Source organism: Haliotis rufescens, unplaced genomic scaffold (assembly GCF_023055435.1).
Source record: "Haliotis rufescens isolate VD_foot unplaced genomic scaffold, xgHalRufe1.0.p SCAF_39, whole genome shotgun sequence".
NCBI classification, from domain to species: Eukaryota; Metazoa; Mollusca; class Gastropoda; order Lepetellida; family Haliotidae; genus Haliotis; species Haliotis rufescens.
Genome location: NW_025964101.1, coordinates 384126 through 409455, shown reverse-complemented (window position 1 = coordinate 409455; position 25330 = coordinate 384126). Strand labels below are relative to the sequence as shown.

The 25330-nt window shown below is 43.4% G+C and overlaps 1 protein-coding gene across 3 annotated transcripts in view; it reads left to right on the top strand.

Moving 5' to 3' along the window:
• Positions 1-17226, top strand: part of LOC124124158 — a 30499-nt gene extending 13273 nt beyond the window's left edge. For 2 of the 3 annotated variants that reach the window (XM_046487251.2, XM_046487250.2), the window contains 13 exons: positions 2032-2240; positions 3690-3775; positions 4138-4201; positions 4581-4763; positions 5287-5507; positions 5929-6082; positions 6493-6574; positions 7913-8079; positions 8952-9214; positions 10583-10685; positions 11567-11675; positions 14662-14789; positions 16996-17226. In XM_046487251.2, coding sequence (XP_046343207.2) covers positions 2032-2240; positions 3690-3775; positions 4138-4201; positions 4581-4763; positions 5287-5507; positions 5929-6082; positions 6493-6574; positions 7913-8079; positions 8952-9214; positions 10583-10685; positions 11567-11675; positions 14662-14789; positions 16996-17166 — 1940 coding nt within the window. In that variant the 3' untranslated portion in view covers positions 17167-17226. Of the gene's footprint in view, positions 1-2031; positions 2241-3689; positions 3776-4137; positions 4202-4580; positions 4764-5286; positions 5508-5928; positions 6083-6492; positions 6575-7912; positions 8080-8951; positions 9215-10582; positions 10686-11566; positions 11676-14661; positions 14791-16995 lie in introns of those variants that run through there. The other variant, XM_046487252.2, reaches the window with a different exon arrangement.
• Positions 17227-25330: the final 8104 nt, after the last annotated feature.

Genomic DNA, 25330 nt, shown 5'->3' with positions numbered 1-25330 from the left:
TTTTACGCCGCACAGCAATATTTCAGCTATATGACGGTGGTCTGTAAATAACCGAGTCTGGACCAGATAATCCAATGATCCACATCATGAGCATCGATCCACGCAATTGGGATACGATGACCACCTGATCCCGTTGGTCGCCTCTTACGGCAAGCCTAGTCACATGGGTTGTTGAAGGCCTATTCTGACCCTGATACTCCCGGGTCGGTCACTGGCTAGACTCAGTTGTACAACAGGTGTCGGGAGGTAATGTTATCGTTCATCGGGGTTAAGAGCATGTCAGAGAGAGAGACAGGTGCTGATAAGGACAGCTAATCTGGACTGAGCGATCATATCTGGAACTGTATAATATGCAAATGTGCTAAAAGTGCAGCCGTACGGTTCAAGACATTAGGTCAATTGTGAACTTTGTGCTGAGCATGAAACTTGGCACAGTTGTAGGTAATGACATTCCAAATAGTTTCCGATATGGGGCCACACAAAACAAAAATTAATATGGCAGCCATGGAGGAATGAAATTTAGTATTGGTTGGCAAGGGACAATTAAATGTGATAGCAGTCGCCACCACATTTGCAAATCTCATTGATGATGTTGCAACCGAACAGGATGAGAAGAACCTGATGCCAGTCATTCAGCGGTTTGGGGTCTTAATGAATAGTCGGGACAGAATATTACGGGCGCCAAGAAGGCACGCAAAGACTTTTTTCACAAAGAAAGGTAGAACAATTGATTCCATTCCTCCCACATCAGCTGCTTTGTACCAACATGTCAAAAGACCTGGCCACTGTCGGGGACGAGGCCTGGAGGCCGGACCAACACTTCCCACACCAACTGAGGGAGGATGGGTAATATCAGTAGCACATGGCTATGAGCCTGTGTGGACTACACTGCCACAAGGTTCTAAGTCATGGCACGAGCTTCTGGGATGTAGTTGTTAGAGTAGGCGGAGAGGAGTCGGGTGTAACTGTGTTGTGGCACATTTATTCAGGTCACCACTTTGCAAACGTGATCAAATTATATTGTCACTAGCCAAACAAACATTAGCAACGTACAAGCATATTTCAATAAATACACATTTTGTTAATAAATGTTCTGTTAGTGACCATATGAGAAATGCTCATTTTTTTCACAATTTAGATTACCTAAATCAAAACAAATAGTCTACTAAACTATAGTTATTTACTGACCAAATGTAGTGTTTGATAAATACATTCCAAAATGTTCATTTTTCCTAATATGTTTAGGTTGCGGGCCCTGTTTATACTTCATGTACTAGAATGTCATTCCTGGATGGCGGCCATATTGGATTTGGCTAAAACTATTTTTCCCAATATGCCTGCCTACTTAGTTATAAACGCTAGATAAATCCCTGTTAATCAAACACAGGTGGATGTTACTTCGTGAAAATGATGAACACTTTCTTGGCTTGTTGCCATGTATCCCCAAAGCATTACTGAACTTTGACACGATATAGTTGAACATACATCATAAATGATCATGACAATTTTGTGTTTCAGAAAATCCGTAAACCAAATTGAAAATAGAGGAAATCTTGTCTTAGTACACGTGCTCTAATTATACTACTCGTGAAGATCCGGGTAGCAAACCATGCTTGTCGTGAGGGGCGACTAACGGGATAATGCATGTCATCATATCCCAATTGCGTGGACCTCTTCTCATAATGTCAGTCACTGGATTGTCTGGTACAGATTGGATTATTTACAGACCGCCGTCATATAGTTGGAATATTGCTGTGCGGCGTTAAACAACAAACAAACAACCAAAAAACAAACCAGTGACCAGTGTCAATTCAGACATTAATTCCGTGTGATTAAGGTGGTCGAGTACGGCGTTAAATAACAAGCAAACAAATCTTGTTATTCGCAAATGCCCGCGTTCAAGGGCTACACAAATACGCGTATACGCCCTTTTCATACTTTGGTTTATATGTACTGTTTTTTATTTCAAAAATACATTTCATATCCGAGCTTATACTATGAAATGCAGTACTGTATGCCTCCTCCGTACAGATCTGTTTACGGTGGGTGGATGTGACCTGACCTTCACCCCCACCGATTGGAACCCTAGCACCCACGAGGCGAGGCTGCCACTAGAATTAGCTGCAAAGCTCGACCCCGCCATTAAGGCGAATTCACAGACAACCTTGTCATTTGTGACAATAACGGATTTACTCTCAGGCCTTGACTTGTGGACGAACGTGACAGTGCCACCAATACAGGTTTGTTGTATACCGTTTGTAGTCATCTCCCGATATATGACGAACTGTCAACTACTGATGTGACGAACTGTCAACTCCTGAGATGACGAACTATCAACTACTGATGTAACGAACTGTGCACTGCTGATATGACGAACCATCGACTACTGATGTGAAGAACTGTAAACTCATGAGATTACGAACTATCAACTACTGAGATGACCAACTATCAACTACTGATGTGATGAACTGTGAACTGCTGATATGACGAACCATCAACTTCCGAAATCACGAACTATCAACTCATTGTATGACGAACTGTCAGCTAAGTGTATGACTAACTATCAACTCATTGTATGACGAACTGTCAGCTAAGTGTATGACTAACTATCAACTCATTGTATGACAAACTGTCAGCTAATTGTATGACCAACTGTCAACTGCAGATATGATGAACTATCAACTCCCGAAATCACTATCAACTCCTTGTGTTACAAAATGGGTGCTCCTCATATGCATGACGAACTGTCAACTACTAATATGACGAAATGTCAACTCCTGATATAACAAACTGCCAACCAACGACAAGATGAACTGTCAACTCCCGATGTGACGAATTGTTCCAGACTCGATTATTTACAGACCACCGTCATATAGCTGGAATATTGTTGAGTGCGGTGCTAGCAACAAACAAACAAACAAACAAACACAACGATTACTACACCGGGTTAGAAGAAGTCCCCAGGAAGCTTTGGTTTGTCTGGCCCTGCCTCGATTATATGCATGCCGCCGCCATATTGATGGACTATTACTGAATGTTGAGTTCACAAACCGTTATTACCACGACATAATGACCCGGAGTGTTTGTCAGTATGATAGCCATGCTCGTGTTTGCAATTACCTCCTCATACAGATAGACTCCAATATACTGACTAGCATTTTCACATGCACCTGCTAATGTGTCTGTCTCAAAACAAGTTAAAGATCTCCAAAAGTGGAAGTCTTTGTGTTGCCATACGCACCAGCACTGGCAGGGCAGCTGTCGCCATAGGAACAATTCCGGCGTCCTTGATCTTCTCTTGAGTCGTACATATATATATCCAGGACGGTTTCAGGAAGATGTTCTCATACCACACAGTTTTACTTATACACTTATAATATGACACCGTGCACGGCAACTCAGGACACCATAACGAATGTATTATGCCGAACAGGTTACACGATCTGGTATCTTTACCGCGCATGTCATGTCAACATGAAGACTTGACACTTACAACCGGTAGAAATGACAGGACCAGTACATATGTTTCCGATACAACGCTTAAATGTAAACACAGACGTTGACAATGGAACATAGAATGCACTAAATGTGAACGTATATACGCCTCGCCCAATATCTTTCTGATAACCTAATATGACACTGTGTACGGCAACTAAAGACGCCATAACTAATAATACAACTTCCGCCAGGTTTCTGTCACCGATACGGCGTTTAAGATTTGCTACTCTTGTGGCGACCCCCACTTCGTTCAGTCGCTCAACCCTGCAATGCACTGGTATGTATTCTATTGCCACAAACTCTGCAAATTTATTAGTTACACAGAATGTACACAAAATTATATAAACCTACATTTCAAAGTAACATACAATGCGTTCTTCGCCTCGTCACACAATCGTAATGACATGAAGTGACGTCACTTCTATATCTGAAGTGACGTCACTTCTATATCCATCTATTCAATTATACATACTATGAGTTTATTATGTAGCAGATCATATACTACTCAAGCGAACTTAAGGAGCACCCCCTTCTACCATACTACTGTAATTGGTCTGTCATGCCATATAACAATATAAAAGGATCAGTGGTTCTTAACTTCTTTTGAGTAGTATCAATGGAAACTATAATGTGTTTTAGGAAGTACAACCTTTACCATCTTGGGCATTTCAACTTGGCCGGCGACCGCAGAGCACCGATAGCGGTAAACATTCCAAGCATTTTAACTTTAAACCATGGGACGTTTTTGAAAAGTTATCTTAAATAGATAGATTATTTTGTCCTCAGCCCTCAGTTCCCCGTCCCCTTTCCCCTTTGGACTTGTTCGATGAACACGCTGGATGGTCTGAAAAAAATTGTTGTGAATTATTTTTTCAGCACCTCCTTTCAGAGAAAAAAAGTTGCGTGTTTGCAAGCAGAGACCAAAAACATGTCCTGTCTCGAGAAATACTTGGGTCTTTCTCCCGATGTCTGACACGCCGTGACTGAATTAATATATTGTTACACTGACTCAATCCTGAACAGTTTGTGTGTGAGCAAGTTAATGTTCAATCTCCGAAAATATGGACAAGTTGTTGTTATAGGTTCAGATTGAGACAAACGTCTGGCACCCGTCTCACCTCCCCGTCATCACAGCCCTGGCCGTGCAGATAGGCCCTGAAACCGTCATCATCGACACCAGCGGCGGCAGCAGTAATCCCACCGTCGTGGCCAACACGCGCCCAACGTCATACACAGTCCAGCTTTGTGGGACCAATGAGTACCAGGTACTCGCCATCCTATACCCCATCCTCGGCAGTCAGGGGAATTATGTCTTCACATTGCCCACAGCTCATAATCCAATTTCCGTTGGATGATCGCGAGAACTATCGCTCGTGTTCCTCTCTGCTAAGACAGATATACACTTCTGACATGTAATTGGGAAAATATATTAGCTGAGGGTGAGTGATCAATGCGTATGCGATATTGCAGAAAACACTTAGAATGAAAAATAGTTTCGGAAACGAACTTCTATCGTCACTCTGACGAGCGAATGCTTTAACCACAGGCCTACCCTGCTGTCTCTTGTTTTACTGTATCCGACATACTGTCCCTAGTGGCGTGGGGCGGTAGGGTAGCCTAGAGGTCAAAGCGTTCGCCCGTCACGTCGAAAGTCTGGGTTCGAGTCCCCACATGGGTACAATATGTGAAACCCGACGTCATATTGCTAAAAGCGGCGTAGAACCATACTCACTCGTAAATCAACGATTCAGTCATGGCCGTAATTGTGTTCCACCAACACAATTGTAGATCTACACCTCCATGGGACATAGGATCAACATCCATCACCAGAGCTACGGCCACTATCTGGACGTGAAGCTCACCTTCCCCTCCGGCATTGTCTCCCTCACTGACATCGTCAACGGCACCGACCTCTACCATGAAACATGTTACATAGACACGACTACCAACCGCCTGAAGACTCTAGGGAGCAGAGGAGAAATTAGCGGCCAGGTTATTGATCTATTTAGGTGAATGGGTATTTTTTTCGACTGCATAAACACCGATTACGGAGTGTATTCGAAGCTGGACCAGACAAAACAGGGATTGCCAGTGAGCATAGGTGGCCCAGCCATCTAGGACGCCACTATTAGCTGTGCAGAGTTGCGTCCCTTACACTTAACAGAAGCCTGTGATCATAGGTTCGAATCCCTGATTCTCCCGGATTATGTTACCATGTTTGTCAGCACCATACCCGTGTTCGGTGGTTTCACCAAAGTGGTAAACGTCTGAGACCTGCATCACTTCGGGCTTTCCTCCCACATTAAGCTGACACGCCGTGATATAACTGAAGAACTGTTCAAAGCGGCGTTAGACCAAACTCACTCACTAATACATCACGTATGTTGATCACCAAGAGCATGTAAATCCCATATTCTGAATATGTTCTAGGGTGAACCCCAGGAGCAACTTGTTCCATGGCAAGGATGTACACACGACGAAGGTTCCGCCCAAAGTCTACTGCTCTTGTCCACCCCGTAAGCCGGGTCACGTGATGGAGGTCACGTGTAAACGAGGCTTAAAAGTCAGCGACCCTTTCATTAATGTAAGTCGTCATATATTTCCGTATGAAAAGGATTGGTTCCGCTGTGTGATTTAATCAATTTGTTTAGCTGCATACAGGCATGTTTCATGAAGTTTTCAGTGTGAGCGATTCATATATATATAGTCCAGTTATATGACGGCGGTTTGTAAATAATTGAGTAGGAGCCAGACAATGCAGTGATTGACATCATCGATATGTGCAATCGGAATACGATGGCATACATCAACCAAGACAGCGAGCCTGACCACCGGATCCCGTTAGTCGCCTCTTTGGGGCTAGTTTGTAACTTGCATTCTAACTGATAAATTAGACTCGATAGTGTAGCCAGATGTAGGGAATGGGGATACACCGGTATCACCCAAGTGCCACGTACATAGCAGTAGACGTGACCGTCGGCGGTATTGTTTCAGAGACCAACGTGCAAGGAGTTCCAGCCAAAGATAATAATGGCTCCTCCGGCAAAGAATCCTCCAGCTGAAACCATTTTTAAAGGTAATTGGTAATGAAGTAAAAAAGTGAAAAAGCATTCTGGAATCCGGTAACACGAAACACTCAGCAGATTCTGCCTTTGTCCTCATCTGTCCATTGCCGTCTAGGATTCGGACTGACGAGGTTTCACTATATCGGAGGTAGTCAGCGAGCGCTCACACCAAGCGCTGCTTAATCCTAAAGCGAGGCTTACATGACAGTTATATTTTAGCGTATATTTTCACGGGTTCTTTCTAAACGTCAACTATTAAAAAAAACGAGTCACTGCAATATCATTAAAAATAGATCTTGCACTTCTACACTGCGTGAAGGTCTGAGGACAGCTCTGTGGGAGGTGGCATGAGTGGAACCCTGAGCGACCTGTGACAGCCCACTCTCATGAAGGATGCGTGGCTTCTTGAGCTTTCAGAAGTCAGCTTTCGAAAACGAAGCTTTCTTTACCGCTTCCATCTAAGCAGAACAAAACCGCAACAGAACACAAATGATCGCTCAGAGTGAGTGAGTTGGGTTTAACGCCACTTTTAACATTATTCCAGTTATATCGTGGAGTGTCAGCTTAATGTGGGAGGAAAGCCCGAAGTGATGCAGGTCTCAGACGTTTACCACTTTGGTGAAATCCACGAGCACGGATATGGTGCTGACAAACCTAGATACATAATTGGGGCGAACCGGGATTCGGGATTCGAACCCACAATCATAAGTTTCTGGTGTGTCCATGGGACGCAACTCTGCACAGCGAATCGCGGCGCCTTAGATGACTGGGCCACCCATGCCCCCTGATCGCTCAGGGTTGCTGACCCGACCAAGTGTCCAAAATGGCTGCTAGTCTGGAAGTTAAATGCAAGTGACTTTTAAATTGGAAAGCTGTCAAGATTGTCTAGTTGAAAACTGTAGTCAATGCTATATTTATAATATTTAGTTGTACGAATCATCAAGTCAGCTAAGGTGTCATGAATGTCAAAGCTTGTTGGCATTTTGTTTTCATTTCGTAGTTTATCGCAAGGGTTTTGGCAAATGAAACTATTAAACTATAATGAGAACTTGGAACATTTTTGGGGCAACAAGGCAACAAGCCTTTGCCAGTGAACTTTGGCAACTAATTCCTACACTGACCCGATCTTCTATGGAAGTGGCCTGAGACCTAGAGCAGAGAGATATCGGATTGATTGAAAACATCTGATTTAAGAAGAAATATCTCACATTCACAGTCCTGCAGGGATGGAAACATATTTTCCCCTGTGTGCTACAAGGTACTCATAAAGATATCATGACGCTCCAACTTATGTTGCAGAAATCTTTGCTCGTGCTATACAGAGTCGTGCTGCTCTACCTCTGTTACAGAATACCAGCCTTTGCCTCATCCCTGGCCCACCATGAATGGAATCACAGAGGTCATGGCCAGGGCAACGTGCCGTGAGGCCATCCTCAACTTCACCTCATCACAGTGCGGCTCCCGCACAGAAATCAACATCAACGACTTCATCGGCAACTGTGTGGACGACGTGCAGGTATGGCGGTACTGCTACTTACAGCCAGTGGGGAACAGGGTTACAATGCGTCCCAGTGGGCCTTGCTTCTGTGACGACCTGGCTGGTTTGTGCCGTCGTACCTCAGAGACGTGAACCCCAGAGGCGTGGACGTAAGAGGTGACTAACGGGGGCGGGGGGTCATACTCGCTGACCTTCATGTCATCGTATCCAAATTGTGTAGATCGATGCTCATGATGTCAATCTCTAGATTGTCTGATCCAGACTCGATTATATACAGACCATCGTCATATACCGTATTCGACGTAATAAGCGCCCAGGGCGCTCTCAAAATTAGAAATAGGGGGATTCTATTAGAATACTATTTTGGTGAAAAAAAACAGTCGAAAGATAAATTTCGTGGTTTATACTGACAGCCTGAAATGTTTATATACGAGAGAGTCATTTTTTCGGAATTTAATTGCCCATAATTAAGGGTGCATATAACAAACGAGTGCGTATTATATGCGAATAAATAAGTGTTGTGTACATTGATCAATCAGAAGGGGTGCTAATTGGGATTGTTCACTAGCCAATATATTAGCAAATATCGCTGTGGGCGCTTATTAGAGCGGGGCGCTTATTACGTCGTTAAACAACGCAGACACAAAAAAACCTCCGTGGTCTTGTGCTAGAGCGTCTACTCGGAAAGCGGAACGTCGGTGTTTGATCCCCTGATCATGAAGACTTCAAAAGATTATACTTCCTGTTACCGTGCCTGCAGGTGATGAAACAAGAATTGGTCGGCTCTGAGTCAGTATACTGTGTCGGAATGGGGTATATCAATTGTCTCATGAGTTGAACTGTGTTTGAAAGTTGAATAAACCTGATCCAGAGAACCACATCGTTTCCAGGCTTCCGCTGGGCTCGGGTACGTGTCGTCTGCGGTTCAGGCGTTCCAGTCTCAATGTGAGACCGACATCCTCAGCGACATACACAGCTACAACACGACCCCGACCGGAGAGCTGCGGGTACCGGAAGTCCTTTCACAGTGCCCCAACTTGTGTAGTATGCGCGGCGCATGCGTGAAAAGTGTCTGTCAGTGCGAGGCAGGATGGGAATGGACCGACTGTTCGGTTAGAACGGGGGAACCTTTCACTGTCTCCGGTATAACGGGGTGAGTAGAACGTCCTTGGTATGTTTTGGTGTTATGTCATTCTGGATCCTCTACGAACAATACTTAAGTTAAGGCGGTATTATCAGTACACTTTACGGACTGTCGTAGTGTGGTTAAATATGCTAAAGCAACCAAATATTCTTACCATACATGGTAGCGTAGTGACCTTAGTCGCTGTTACCCGTTGTGCAGTGTTGTCTTTCTTAGGCGTGCCAGGATCAGCAGAATCCGGTTTAAAGTTTTAAATTCTTACCAATTATGATACTTTATTTGTTTAGCATTTCCATTCTCGTTAGTTCCACCTTAATTATAAACTTGAATGACTTGCATCCCACCGACAATCCTCCAACTGAAACCACGTCAGTAACGGACATATTGTTCAAAGGGGCGCGACACTCACCCACTCCGTGATCACTTAGTGGGTCGGATTAGCCTAACGGTTTAAACGTCGGGCTCGATTCCCCAGTGGGTACAAGTGCGAATGTCATCATTTAATCGCTGGAATACTGCCAAAAGCTACTCCAAAACATACTCACTGGCTGTGTGAAAAATGGCAAATGTCTTTATTATTCTATTATTCTACTCGCTCTCTGTGAATACATTCTTGTGATATTCTCAATATGGGAACAATAATCGAACGCCATGTCGGTGTTCTCCGTGGGGAGTGCCTGATATCAACAGTATATCAATTAAATCAAGGCGTGTGGCAACTGTGTACAGCGTTTGTTTGTTTGTTTGTTTGTTTGTTGTCCAACGCCGCACTAAAAAATATTCCATCTATATGACGGCGGTCTGAAATTAATCGAATCTGATAATCCAGTGATTGATATCATCAGCATCGATCCACGCTACTGGGATACGATGACACCCAATTCTATTAGCCGCCTCCTAAGACAAGCATGGGTTACTGAAGACCTATTCTAACCCTGACCTCCACGGGTCCTGTGTAAAGCGAATTTCTGCGCCCAGGATGACTGGTCCAGCCGTGCCCTCCCATCTTAATAATGGCTAAATATGATAGAAAAAGACCTGAAACCCTAGTCCGTTTATACACTACTGGGTTCCTCCCGTCCAGGGCCTGTGGGGTGGCCGGGTAGGAACATGAGTCGTCAGGTGTGTGTACTTGTTGTAAAAGGAGACTAACGGGATCGGGTGGTCAGGCTCGCTGACTTGGTTCATGCATGTCATGTTATCCCAATGGCGTGAATCGATGCTCATGTCAATCACTGTATTGTCTGGTCCAGACTCGATGTTTTTACCCGCCGCCGTCATATGGCTAGACTATTGCTGCGTGCGGCGTTAAACAACATATGATGATGCTGATCATCATCATCATTATCATCAACATCATCATCGTATTCCTTCCAGCGGTGTTCTGTGTGACATGTCGGTGTCCAGCGACTGTTTCAGCCCCCTCCTGACTGTTGGTAACCTTGGTTACATGACCTCCTGTACCGTGACACCTGCGTCTGTAAGTAGCAAGTATCAGTTTTTCGTTGTGGTCTCTTCATAAAGGGCGGTTAAATAACCTTGTGGTTGAAGCTTTTGCTTGTCACGCCGAAGGCCGGCGTTGGATTTCCCTCGTATGAATACAATGTGTGAAGCCCATCTGTGCAGTTCCCGGTCGTGAGAATGCTGGGATACTGCTTAAAGCGCCGTAAAATCACATTAACTCGCTCTTTCTCTATCTTCAAAGTATATCAGTAAAGGCAATATAAAAAGTATAAAGACGCCTTTGCACTGTTGTAATAATTAAAAGCAACCACCACAAGCCGACTATGAATTTTAAAAACAAACAAACAATTAATGAGTTATTTCTTTTGCTGAACAAACGCAGTTCGTTTCCGAAATAATTTCATTTCTATTCCAAGATTTCAATTTTTAAGCGCGCCCTCTCTCATTTTAAAACAATCAAACTGTATTTGAGCTATCAGTCAGTTACGGATCGTTGAGCATTTTCAACTCTTCTCCGTCACTCAGAGAAATAACTTGTGATTATCAGGCGCAAGTAATAAATGCTCAAAACTGGAACTCTATTTGTGTCCATTATTTCTTATTTGTAAGGTCGGAGCAGGCGTCAACCAAACAATAAAAACTATAAGATTCGTGGAGATCCGGGTGAGTATCGGTCTTCAGGAACCTATGCTCGTCGTAAGAGGCGGCCAACAGGATCGGGTGGTCAGGAACGCTGACTTGGTTAATGCATGTCATCGTATCCCAATTGCGTGAATCGAAGCTAATGATATCAATCACTGGATTGTCTTGTCCAGACTCGATTATGTACACACCGCCGTCATATAGCGGCATGAAACAACAAACATAAAACCAATAAGCCTGTAATGCATGTTTCAGTATGAACAAGGCCGGCCGAGTCTGCCCCAGGCACCGTACACAGTCAGTTACAGTCGGGAAAACGCCTTCAGCCTGTCGTGTGACATTAAATCCACACCGCAACTGACTGGTACGTAGCGCCAGTGATATTGTAGTCTTCATAATTCCTCCTTAGTTCTTCCAGGATCCGATGAACGTGGATTCGAATCCAATATTCGCCCTGATCATGAGCCTCCGTTTGGCGCATCAACTCCTGGTTTCGCAAAGCGATACACGTTTGGAAGAGTCACACCTCCGGCTTTCCAACCATATTTCTGACACGTTGTAGCATAACTGGAATTATGTTCATATTGGCGTTAAATCCATCTTATTCAGTAGATCCGTGAAGATGCGGGGAAGAATAGGTCTTCAGCAACCCATTCTTGCCGTAAAGGGCGACTATGTTTGTGGTCAGAGGCGACTAACGGAATAAGGAGGTCACGACATGCTCGCTGACTTGGTTGATGTATGTCATCGTATTCCAATTGCGTGGATCGATGACCGTGATGTCAGTAACTGGATTGTCTGGTCCAGACTCGATTATTTACAGACCGCCGTCATAAAGCTGGAATATTGCTGCGTTAAACAACAAATAAAGAAAGAAACAAACTATTCTTTCTGTCAGAACCAATTAGAATCAATCAGTGCGAAGTTGCATACCCATAACTGTAAAGGTAAGAAACACAGCAATGGATGTATATAGTTTGAAATTGGCGAGGAATCCCCCTGAGTGTGTGGTTGAGTGGCGATGATGCGGATCATCTTGTACATAGATATCACATCATTATGTCACAGGCATCCGGCGCAGGAATTGTATTAATTGTAAGAAAAATGTATTGAAAATAATACGCCTATAAGGGAGAGAATATCTGGATGTCAACTTCTTTATTATGAGTGAGTGAGTGAGTTGGATGTGACGCCGCTTTTAACAGTATTCCAGTTATATCACTGCGTGACAGCTTAATGTGGGAGGAAGCCCGAAGTGATGCAGGTCTCGGACGTTTACCACTTCGGTGAAACCCACGAGCACGGGTATGGTGCTGACAAACCTAGAAACATAATTGGGGAGAACCGGGATTCGAACGCACAATCATAGGTTTCTGGCGTGCCCAAGGGACGCAACTCTGCACAGCGAATCGGGCGCCTTAGACGACTGGGCCAACCGTGCCCCCTCTTTATTATGAGGAACACACCGTTTCGGAGTATATGCTTACTCCTTCATCAGGTGAATATGTGTATCACTTCTAAATGCCTTTCAAAGACCTAACACGCCTATAGATGAAAAGTCTCGAGTCGACTACAGTGAGGATCGGGTGGTTACAATGGTTGATCTGGCTGCTGGTGTGCCATCGTACCCGTACCGTTGAGCATGGTTTCAACTACTGCTTCGATTGTGGGTACGCCCCCTCGTTATAACGATCATAGTGCTGCCTGGGGCGTAAGACAACATTGTCTCACATATAAAGAGAAAGTCGTACAGCATTTTCAATATTGACCATGTTTCAATTTGTTAACTGGTTGGCCCACTTCGGCTGGGTAGTGGTGGTCCAATCGCCTTAGGCGACGAAATTCGCCGTCCCATGTAGTCCAAAGATCATGGGTTCGTACTGATTATGATTCTTGCGATGTGAGGACCATATGCGTGGCTTAATATTAAGCCGACACGCCATGATATAACTGAAATACTGCGTAACAAATGTTATATTTGTGATAACACTTTCTTAGTAAAGTACAGATGCTCGTACTTTCGGGGGTTTATAACCCACACTCCCATCTGTTACAATTGACCACTTTCTACATGGCATTGTGTGTTCATAGCTTTCGGCCATTTGAGCCGTGCCAATTTACACTTGTCACAGGGCTACACAAAGTACGCGATCCAGACTACCAGTTGTCGGACTTTCATTTTTTGTGAAGGCCTCAGTGGCTGAGTGGGTTAGATCGCTGACTTTGTGTGCTGGCGATTAGGTGCCTCACTCTGGCGATGTGATTTCGAATCCTGGATGGGAGGCAACCCCAAAAAGTACGAGAATCTGTACTTTACTAAAAAAGTGTTATCCCAAACATAACATTTGTTACATTTGACCCCTTCTAAATGTCATCGTGTATTCATGAAATACTGTTCCAAGCGGCGGTCTATCCAACTCTCTCGGCGTTATACAAACCTGTCCCATTTAGTCTTTGATAGACATTTGGAAGTTGGGAGAACATGAACATATGCAACTCGTTTAATGGTTACACTAAAAGAAAACTAACAGAAGCAGTCCACATTCGCCGGCACAACCCATCAATCAACAGAGAACAAGGCTATTTCATCCCATCCGCCTACTATGAACTCATCAAGCAATAATCACGTATCCTGTTTAATGGCTTCATGTCCCTATCGGCTTCCACCTATGTGTTCTCTGTCCAGCGTGTTGTGACAGCATTATCCCTTTGTTGTCAACACCTACCAATGTTATCCCACTCATGTATGCAATTGTTGTTACTGTTAATCCTCTACTGTTAATCCTCTACTGTTAATCCTCCACCTACTTTATATATTCTGTACTCGGTCCCTCATTCAGTCTTGCTTGACAACGGTATAAGGATCTATACCGAAACGTCGCTTTTCACAGTATTAAAGAAGTTGTTATCCATAAAATTGTGTCTATCTAGTAATGCCTATCAAACGATTTAAGGTCACAATGTATCTCCCTACCCAGTGTGTACTCCACTGTGCTATAATCACATTATCAGCCAGAACGGAAATCTTGATTGCATTATTGCTTGTGTCAGATCCTTGTCATCACTTCACCTTCAGTGTACTGAATTAACCCTCTCCTATTTATCTCATTGGCGTCGTCATTATAATTTTTGTTATCGTTGTACATTAATCGTATGCCATGGGCTTTGTCATTATATTTTTTTTGTGTGTTGTTGTCTTTGTACATCCATCCCATCTACATGTATGTAGTGAAAACATATCATATTACGTCAAGACAATAGAATAAATAAAAGCTGTCAGATTTGATTTCAACTTAATGACAATCATAGATCATAAATTGCGTAAATTAATGTCGTGATGTACGTTGTAGACTTCCTCGCCCAATCCTACACGATCACTCTGCAGCCTCAGTCTAAAGTCAGCGGAAATTCCATCACCTACGTCGTCTACAACGGTGTGTGTCAGATGTGTGACGAGCACTTCACCTGCTACCGGAGGGTAGGGCTATCTCACTCTACACTATCCCGCGGAATGCGGCATCAACATTCTCATAACACCACAGACACACCACACTCACACCAACACACACCACTCACACCACACTCACACCACTCACACCATGCACACACCACACTCACACCATACACACTTACACCATACACACACCACACTCACACCGTACACACACCACACTTACACCATACACACACCACACTCACACCATACACCATACACACACCACACTCACACCGTACACACACCACTCACACCATGCATACACCACTCACACCGTACACACACCACACTCACACCATACACACACCACACTTACACCATACACACACCACACTCACACCATACACACTACAAACCCACACCATACACACTACACACACCACACTCACACCGTACACACACCACTCACACTGTACACACATCACACTCACACCGTACACACACCACACTCACACTGTACACACACCATTCACACCATACACACACCACACTCACACCGTACACACACCACTCACACCGTACACACACCACACTCACACCGTACACACACCACTCTCACCATAGACACACCACTCTTACACCATACACACACCACACTTACACCATACACACACCACACTCACACCGTACACACACCATAGACACACCACACTCACACCGTAGACACACCACACTCACACCGTACACACACCACTCACACCGTACACACCACACTCACACCGTACACACACCACTCATACCATAGACACACCACACTCACACCGTACACACTACACTCACACTATACTCACACCACACTCACACCGTACACACCACATACACACCTCACACCACGCACACACTACATACACACCATGCACACACTACATACACACCATAAACACACACCATACATGCATCACAAGCACATCATACACTCACACCATACACTCAGCACTTACACACCATACACACATCACATACACACATAACATACACACAGACACACCATACGCACTACATACGCACTACATACACACACCATCCACACACACCATACACTCACCACACACACACCACCCACATCACATACACACACACCATACACAATACATACACACCAAATACACACCACATACACTACATACACACCAGATATACACCATACACAACACATACACATCATACACACACGCCACATAACACCACACAGACACACACCACATACACACTACACACACCACACTTACACCATACACACACCACACTCACACCGTACACACACCACACTCACACCGTACACACCACACTCACACCATACACACACCACACTCACACCATACACACACCACACGCACACCGTACACACACCATGCACACACCACACACACACCGCAAACACACCATATACACACCACACACACCAGACACAACACACACCAGACACACTGTACACACACCACACACCAGAAACACACAACCATACACAACACATGCACACCATATACACACCACATACACTACAGACACAAAGTACACACACCACACACCAGACACTCACCACATACACACCACACACACACCACATAACACGACACACCCCACTCGGTTTGTCAGTATCATATCCCCGCCCCTCGGTTAGTCCTACCACACGAACTGGTACCCATCCGAGACCCGCATCACTTCGCTGAGTGAGTGAGTGAGTGAGTATGGTTTTACGCCACTTTTAGAAATATTCCAGTAATATCACGGCGGAGAAACCAGAAATGCGCTTCGCATAGCGTACCCATGTGGGGAATCGAACCCCGGTCTTCGGTGTGAAGAGCGAACCCTTTAATCATTAGGCTACCTCCATGGCAACCCCATCAAGCTTACACGCCATGACATGACTGGAATACTGTTCAAAGTAGCGTTAAACCATGCTCGCCTACACTCACTCACCTCTACTCGTATGGCGGGTGGGAATTACAGGTGATGGTTATAAGCAAATAACGGTGAAGAGGTGCTCTGAGAAATTGAGAAATTGCCCCCTACCTGAAACTTTAAATCATTCTGGATTGAGTGGATTCATCTCCGAACACTAAACGGATTTAGACACGTAAACCATATTCTTGTAATCTGTTTTGGTGTCTGTTATTGTTAAAATTATAAGAACACGTTACATTCTACACTCACCAATGTCATCTTGAAAGAATCCTTCTGTTCACAGGCTGACGCGTGTCTCATCAATGGGCGTTGTTACAAAGCTGGTTCTACCCTTATGATTGGCCAGGAGAAGTATGCGTGCGACCCCAAGTCTAATCTAGACGGGTTCACGCTCGTGTCTACGGGTGCGACGACACACCAAAACAGCTCCTGTGTCTGTCTGCCGTCTACATAGGGGATCTTGCTGGATTTTGCAGATATTTATATTTTCCTTGCAATAAACGATAAATACGCATGATCTGTCGTGTGGAAATAGGTCTGGGGTATATTTAACTACACAATTTTAGTGCATCGTCAATGGCGTGAAAACTCCTACACACATGGTAAAATGTGTCTCTCTTTTTTGTTTGTTTGTTTGTTGTTTAACGCCACACTCAACAATATTTCAGCGATATGACGGCGGTCTGTCAATAATCGACTATGTTCCAGACAATCCAGTTATTGACACCATGAGCATTGGGATATGGTGACATGCATCAACCATATATGACGGTGGTCTGTATATAATCGAGTCTGGATCATACAATCCAGAGATTGACATCATGAGCATCGATGTACACAATTGGGATATGATGACATGAAAGTCAGCGAGCCCGCCCCCGTTAGTCACCTCTTACGTCTCTTTTCTGCTTGATGAGACTTTCAAACAAACTTGCAAAGCAGGTCAATATTCAGTTGTCAATGCTCTGGTTGGAACGTGGGCCTCGAGTAGTTTGCACATGTATTATGGTGTCGTATTTCAGCGGCACTGGTGGGTAAAACAAAACACTTTGAAGCGGATTCTTTGTTTTACCAGGTAGCGATGAGGTTCATCAAGGACGTGCTGGTATATTCAAGTCTCGCTTTGTGTGACAAGCTGCTATGTTTTGTGGAAACTCTGGCTCAGAAGTTGTTTGATCAGGGTTACAACATTCAAGGCCTCAGTAAAGCTTTCAAAACGGTTTTATGGTAGACATGTGGAGGACAATTCAAAATTTGACGCATCAGTGACAAAAATGAAGTAAGTCCCTATTCAGACGTGTACCATATGTTTCCATGTTTCTTCAGGTGAACAGGGGGCACGGGTGGCCCAGTCGTCTAAGGCGCCGCGATTCGCTGTGCAGAGTTGCGTCCCTTGGGCACGCCAGAAATCTATGATTGTGGGTTCGAATCCCGGTTCGCCCCGATTATGTATCTAGGTTTGTCAGCACCATACCCGTGCTCGTGGGTTTCACCGAAGTGTTAAACGTCTGAGACCTGCATCACTTCGGGCTTTCCTCCCCCATTAAGCTGATACGCCGCGATATAACTGGAATTCTGTTAAAAGCGGCGTTAAACCAAACTCACTCACTCAGGTGAACAATTGACTTGCCTTTGCATGTGTTTGTGACGGGGAGGGTTCTGTATACGCTCACTATATAGTCGGAATCGGACACTGGACCCTTCTTTCGGCAGACATGTCTTATAATAATGGAAAGGAATTTGTCGATATTTTTGATGCCTTGATGTCTGTCTAGAAGAGTGTTGGGGGAACTTGTGACTGGGCTGGTACATGAGTAAATCCGTGATACGACGAGACAGAAACAATCATGTTCCTATAGTCAAGTGCTTTCTTGAGAGGCGATGTTTACAGAACCTATAATACATTTGGAGGGAATTTCAGAGCATTGTCAAAGCGCAGAGGTAAAATCAAGGCCTCAATTTAAAGTATCGTGAAAAACATGGCCTATAGTCCCGCTACTTAGTAAAAATATATCAACTTTCATTACATCTGAACAACATTGGGGACCACGCTTGGCCCGGTCGTCTAACGCGCCGCAATTCGCTGTTCAGTGTTGCGTCATTTTCGCACGCCAGAAATATATGATTGTGGGGTCGAATCCCGATTCGCCCCGATTATGTTTCTAGGTTTGTCTGCACCATATTCTTGCTTGTGGGTTTCACCGAAGTGGTAAACGTCTGAGACCTGCACCACTTCGGGCTTTCCTCCCACATTAAGATGACACGCCATTCATATAACTTGAATACTGTTCAAAGCGGCGTTAGCCCAACTCACTCACTCACTATGAATAACAGCCGAGCAATGGTCATGAATAGGTTTCACAAATTGAATACAAATTTGGTCTTCGGTGAACAAGCATGTTTAATTTGAGCCTGGTCCAGCGGTTTCTGACACGATGCTGACAATGTTTACATTGGATGTTAAACTGGATAGGAACAGCTACCCAGATGACCTTCCCCCAAAAGATCGAAATTATATATATCTCCCTTCAGTGATGTTAACACTTTCACATTCTTAAAATGAAGTTAATTCCTGTCAACGTAATTACTGAAAACCAAACGGCACCTAAGGTTATTGTTATTGCTGCCGTAACTCATATGTCACTGTATGTATGGTATGGATGAGTGTAGAATAATAAAAACTAGCATCTGATTTGAGAAATGTTTCTCTTTAAAAAGCCGGATATTTTTATGGATGAACAACGTTTTTTAGTTTATTTCTTAAAGAATACTTATAATAGAAATCCGGTAACAGTTGTCTTCTTAGATGGCCATAAAACGAACAATAAAAAAGCGGACTCGATTTCTTGAACTCGAATAATACAAATTTTCCACAATTCATTTTCTCTATCTGCATCTTTCTTCCTGTCTCTGGAAGTAAACACCTAAAAATACAATCTCATTAAAATCAGATCTAAACAAAGATCTGAGGACATCTCATTACGGGTCACGTTAGACCGACCTTTCGCGAACTTTGACCGACTAATGGGATGACTAACAAGACGTCGACAACAGCCAATCAGAAGGCAGCTTAATCGAGCTTTACGGCACGAGTTTCAAACTGGCAACTACGCTTCGAAACATTAATTATTTGGACATATACTTGATTAAAAAGAACATTATGGAATGGCTAATAGACGGTCTAGATTGTATGAACACACCCATAAAACCCATAATTGTCGTGTGGAATACCCTGTGTGTATCTTTCGAGGTTGCACGATCCAGCATCACATTCCAACTGTCACTTTCATGATCTGATAAGCGATGCTCTGATTGGTCAGATGAAAGGTCGTTCTGACATGACCCCTCAATGGGATGTCCTCAGATCTTTGTTTGGCGGTAGCAAGAACTAAGGTATGATTTTACCGAGATTGCCAAATTAACAAAGTGTTAAACATTTTTTCTAGCAAATGATCTATTTTATACTCCTATAGATTTCGAATTTCAAGAAATCTTTCTGTCCACTTTTGATTCTCTATACCATTACTCTGTGTAAACATACTAAGAACCCCATTAACGCCCCAAAGTGTATTGTATCTTGTAATATCTGGTGTATGCATGTAAAATGGGCCTGAGAAATATACTCCCTCTCTGAACACCTTGTGGCGCCGGGGTAGCCTAGTGGTTAAAGCGTTCCCTCGTCACGCCGAAGACTCGAGTTCCACTTCCCACGCGGGTACAATGTGTGAAGCCCATTTCTGGTGTCCCCTGTCGCGATATTGCTGGAATATTGCTAAAAGCGGCGTAAAACCGCACTCACTCACTCACTCTGGACACCTAAAATGTCGGACGGTTTTGAGTTCACCTTATATCTTAATTTGTCCGTCAGATTCAGAACTCGGGAAGTAAACAGGCTGTTTGATACATGACCCTTTATCTCATCATCGACCTTCAACTTGGTGTGTTATCAACTGACCTAGACCTTCGTCGAACTAAACCCAGTTATCAATAACAACAATCTTCTTCATCTGCAAACTATGCCCCGATACGTGTCGGGACCAGAGTGACCATTGATTAATATTTGACCTAAAGACATATATAAATTCTTGTTTAAAATAGTTTGTATTTACTTAAAGTATATACACGGATCTATATTACCAGTCCGTGGTATATATGAACATCCGTGAATAGGTAATGAATAAATTGCTATATCCGTAATTTTTAAGCAGTATGTTTGAAGAAGATCGAATATACATTCATTTGTATGACCGTTTGATAATCCTTGCGCTTGACTTACATTGACTTACATTGTACAGACGCGTCAATACAGACACAGCTGCCATGTGGAGTATTCAAGACCACAGGTATCTTTTTCAATAGTAATGGCTGTATAAACATATGTTTACATGTATTGTCCATGTACCCAATATGTATCACTAACAAGACTCGTAGTGCACGCCCGTCGTTGGTTTGTTTGTTTGTTGTTTCACGCCACACTCAGCAATATTATTCAACCGCAAGGCCGCCCCTGTTAATAATGAAGTCAACCAGACAATCCAGTGCTTGGCATCACGAGCATCGATCTACACAATTAAAAAACTATGACATGCAGCAACAAGTCAGCAAGCCTGACCACCCGATCCTGCGTTAGTCGCCTCTTACCACAACGATAGGTTGCTGTAGATCCATCCTGTGTAGTTAGACAGATCTACATGCAGATACTTAGATTAACATTTGGTCCCAGGAATAAAGCTATCGTATTTACAAATATATATCTACAAAATAAACATATAAATCCAAATAGAGCAATGCTTAAAGTTTCAAGCCCAGAGTTGAGGAAATCTAGACTCGCCAAATCATTCTCGGCTTGAGCTGGATTATTTAAAAAAAAATATTCTCAAGGGTCTGGGAGTAAGTGAGCGAGTGTGTTTTGTTCAACGATGCATTGAACAGTATTTATACCACGGCGTGTCAGTTTAATGTGAGAGGAAAGCAGGTCTCAGACGTTTACCACTTTGGCGAAACCCACTATGACAACCTAGAAACGTAATCGCGGGGAACCGGAATTGGAACCCACGATCATAGATTTCTGGCGCAACTCTGCTCAGCGATTTCGGGCTCCTTAGACGATCTGTGTCCCCTCTAGGGTCTCTGCACAGACTAGCAGATACGAAGGCTGGTCAAAAAGTCTTAAGCCTAACAAACAAAACCAACAATTGTGAAAGTGTTTCTAATGATATTTTTCAACATAATCTCCCTGCTTTGAAATACACTTCCCATATCGATAGCGAAACTTTTCAATTCCAGTCAGGCAGTAATTTTCTGAAGCCTCTCTGAAAAACCCAAGCTTTGAGGCCATCGTTGTCGCCGTAGCGCTTTCCACGAAGGTGTTCTTTCAGTTTAGGAAACAGGTGAAAATCACTTGGTGCCAGGTCTGGCGAGTATTGAGGTAGAGTGAACTCCTCGAATCCACATCGTCACAGTAAAGGCTTTTCAAGTCGAAAGGTGTGAGAAGTGGCATTGTCATGAAATAGTAGAACTCCAGCAGTCAGGATTCTTTTCCTTGATAGGATCTCTAAGGCGATGAAGCAAATCAGCATACTAGGCACTGGTAATCGTCTTTTGACTTTCTAAGTAATCAACAAGGATCACACCCTTTGCATCCTCTAATACAGTGGCCATGACTCGGGATCATAGTGGTAGACCTATGTTTCATCTCCCGTTACTAATGTTGTTTTTTTTCAATTTGACGAAATCCTCCTCAATAAGCTCTAAATTTTCTCTTGAATTGTCAGTTCTGTTTTCCTTAAGATCCGAATTTAGAAACTGTGGCACCCAACGGGCAGATAAATTAATAATCTGCAAATGTTCATTAATAATAGTTTCAATGGATCCATGGCTTAGACTTGTGTCTTATTCAAGGATAACAATGGTAATAAACCTATCTGACAGCCGACGTTTTTGATTGAATCATCATTGATGGAAGTTGAGGGACGTCCAGACCTTGGGTCATCATCAAGGCTTGTACTCACAATCTTAAACATAGCTGCCCAACATTTAACAGTGGAATAGCTAGGGCACTTATCCCCAAACACTTGTGACATGCGGTCATGAATTTCTTTGGGAGTACTTTTCTCTAACGTAAAAATCTTGATGACTGCTCGGTACTCGTTCTTTTCTATTTCTGTGTCTATTCTGACCCCTATCACGTTCAACTGGCTGTCACAAATATACAAACGGTCCCAACATACCACATACACTTGCAATGAACTACTCAAACAATGTACTGCATTGAGTTGTTCATTTTGTTATGACCCATAGTCGAAATTTAGTTAGGCTTAGAATTTTTTGATCAGCATTCGTACATGTGGACCTCCTAATTTAGTTTTCAGAATAAAATATTTGACATAACTACTTACTGAATTACGTGTGGGATATACACATTTCCGGATACATATGAAATTGTTATTTATTTATTTCAATGCATTGCCCAATAATCTATAACATTTGGAAATATATGCATGGTAGGATAATTTCCGTTATCGCTGTGGTGATACTAGCTTGGTGGGAGTTGTCAAAACATGTGCCACATTCATAATGTTTTAAAAACAGAAGGTTGAGTAGTCCTCATTATCTGAGAAACCTTCAATGAAGAACATTTTGATAACCCCTGTAAAATATTTGCCATTGTTGGTTCCAATTGTAAGAAATATAAGCTGACGTCAGCGTCTATCTATCTTCACACTGACGTAACCCCGATTCTTATATTAACAGCAATGTTATGTGTGTTTGTGGGCGTGTGACATTCACAGCGGAGGCTTATTCCCTTCAGAATTCGTGACAAGTTTTGGCGAATATTTACGCCTGCAGCATCCAAGTCTTTATACCAGCAGTTGATGTTTGATGTTAAATAATGTCGGAAATCGAATATACAGGTGAGTGCACTTCTTTTCTTGTCTGTTACAGCTTCTTCTGGGTTTTTTTGGTATCAGAGTGTAATACGGACGATGCACAGATATATGATCAGTTGTGTAATTGATCAATGGTTTGTTGGAGAAATCAATTAAAAATATTTAACGATTCTATTCAAGCCATTATATATGTATTCAAGTCGAAACAAAAGTGACCATTATCAGAAATGTAAGATATATAATTATATCCAAGTTATGTTTTATGCAACAAATATGACAAAGTACCTAATTAATTGTGATGAATTTCCATAGCCTATTGCGGTCGGGTAGCCTAGTGGTTAAAGCGTTCGCTCGTCACGCCGAATCCCGGGTTCGATTCCCATGTCTGGTGTCCCCCGCCGTGATATTGCTGGAATATTGCTGGAATATTGCTGGAATATTGCTAAAAGTGGCGTAAAGCCATACTGACGCACTCACTCTTACTGATATGATGCAACTTTGAGGTTTTCATTTTTATGCTTAACTCGACCCGCTGTAGTTTGAGATTTAACGAGAGATCGATCAAATGAGGATCGGGTGGTCAAGTTTGTCTGCCTGTGTATACTTGAACCCCGGCGGCGTGAGTCATTGCGTGTACTACCAGTCGCTGGTTTATTTGATTGAATACATTTAGAATGCCGTGAATCTGCATCACTGATAACTCAGGTGCCGCTCCCTATCAATAACACCTCTATGGTCTAGTGGATAGAGCCTCTGCCCGGAAAGCGGAACATCGGGGTTCGAACCCCATCTGCGTCATACCAAAATATGTTAAAAGATGCTACTTGTTGTTACCTTGCCTGGTGCTCGGCAGTAAGGGTCTAAAACAAGGACTGGTCGACTCGAAGTCTGTATACTGTGTCTGAGTGGGGTATTCATGTGGGTTCCCGAGGATAGGATCTCAGTAGGCAAACGCTATTAAACCGGCATAAGTCCGTGGATTCCGGGGTAGATTTGGTCCCCAGAAATGATTGTCTTTAGAGCCTGCTGAAACAGACCAGTGGTCAGGCTCGGTGACTTGAATGAAGGGTACAGAAAACACATTCTTGCCCGGAATCCGCAGAGTGAGTGAGTGACTTGTGTTTTAAGCCGCTTTCAGCAGCATGTTACTTATCACACGGTGTGTCAGCTTGATGTAGGGGAACACCCTAAGTGATGCAGGTCACTTTGGAAAAAACAAATTTAGAAACATCATGAACACGAACCGGGATTCGAATCCGCGATAACTGTGGCGTTTTAATCGACAAGGACTCGTGTGCCCCCAGTCACGGAAGTGTTGTAACAAGATACATATCTGATAACAAAGAAAAAAAGGTAGAACCGATATCAAATCATTGCAGAGTCGAGTTAACAACTTATCAGAGAAGTTTTGCATTCCAACATAAACTGCCGGGCTAGAAGAAGTAAACATCCATGTTCGATGGTGGCTAAAAATGAAACAAGAAGAAATAGTTATTCGATGTTGATGTATTTGATACGGGTATCATAATCAATATCTCACAGCAGGTCACGTGGTCAGGTCGTCTCAAGGAGCATGGGATAACAGTACACACTAATGAGCGGCCTTTCATTCGCCTGGAAATATATTTGAGTCCCTAACACGACAGGCATACACCCCCATAGCCTTTCTCACAGTCCCCAGAGAATATATCAAAATTGAACGCAATCAAATCTAGATTGCCTCAGTAT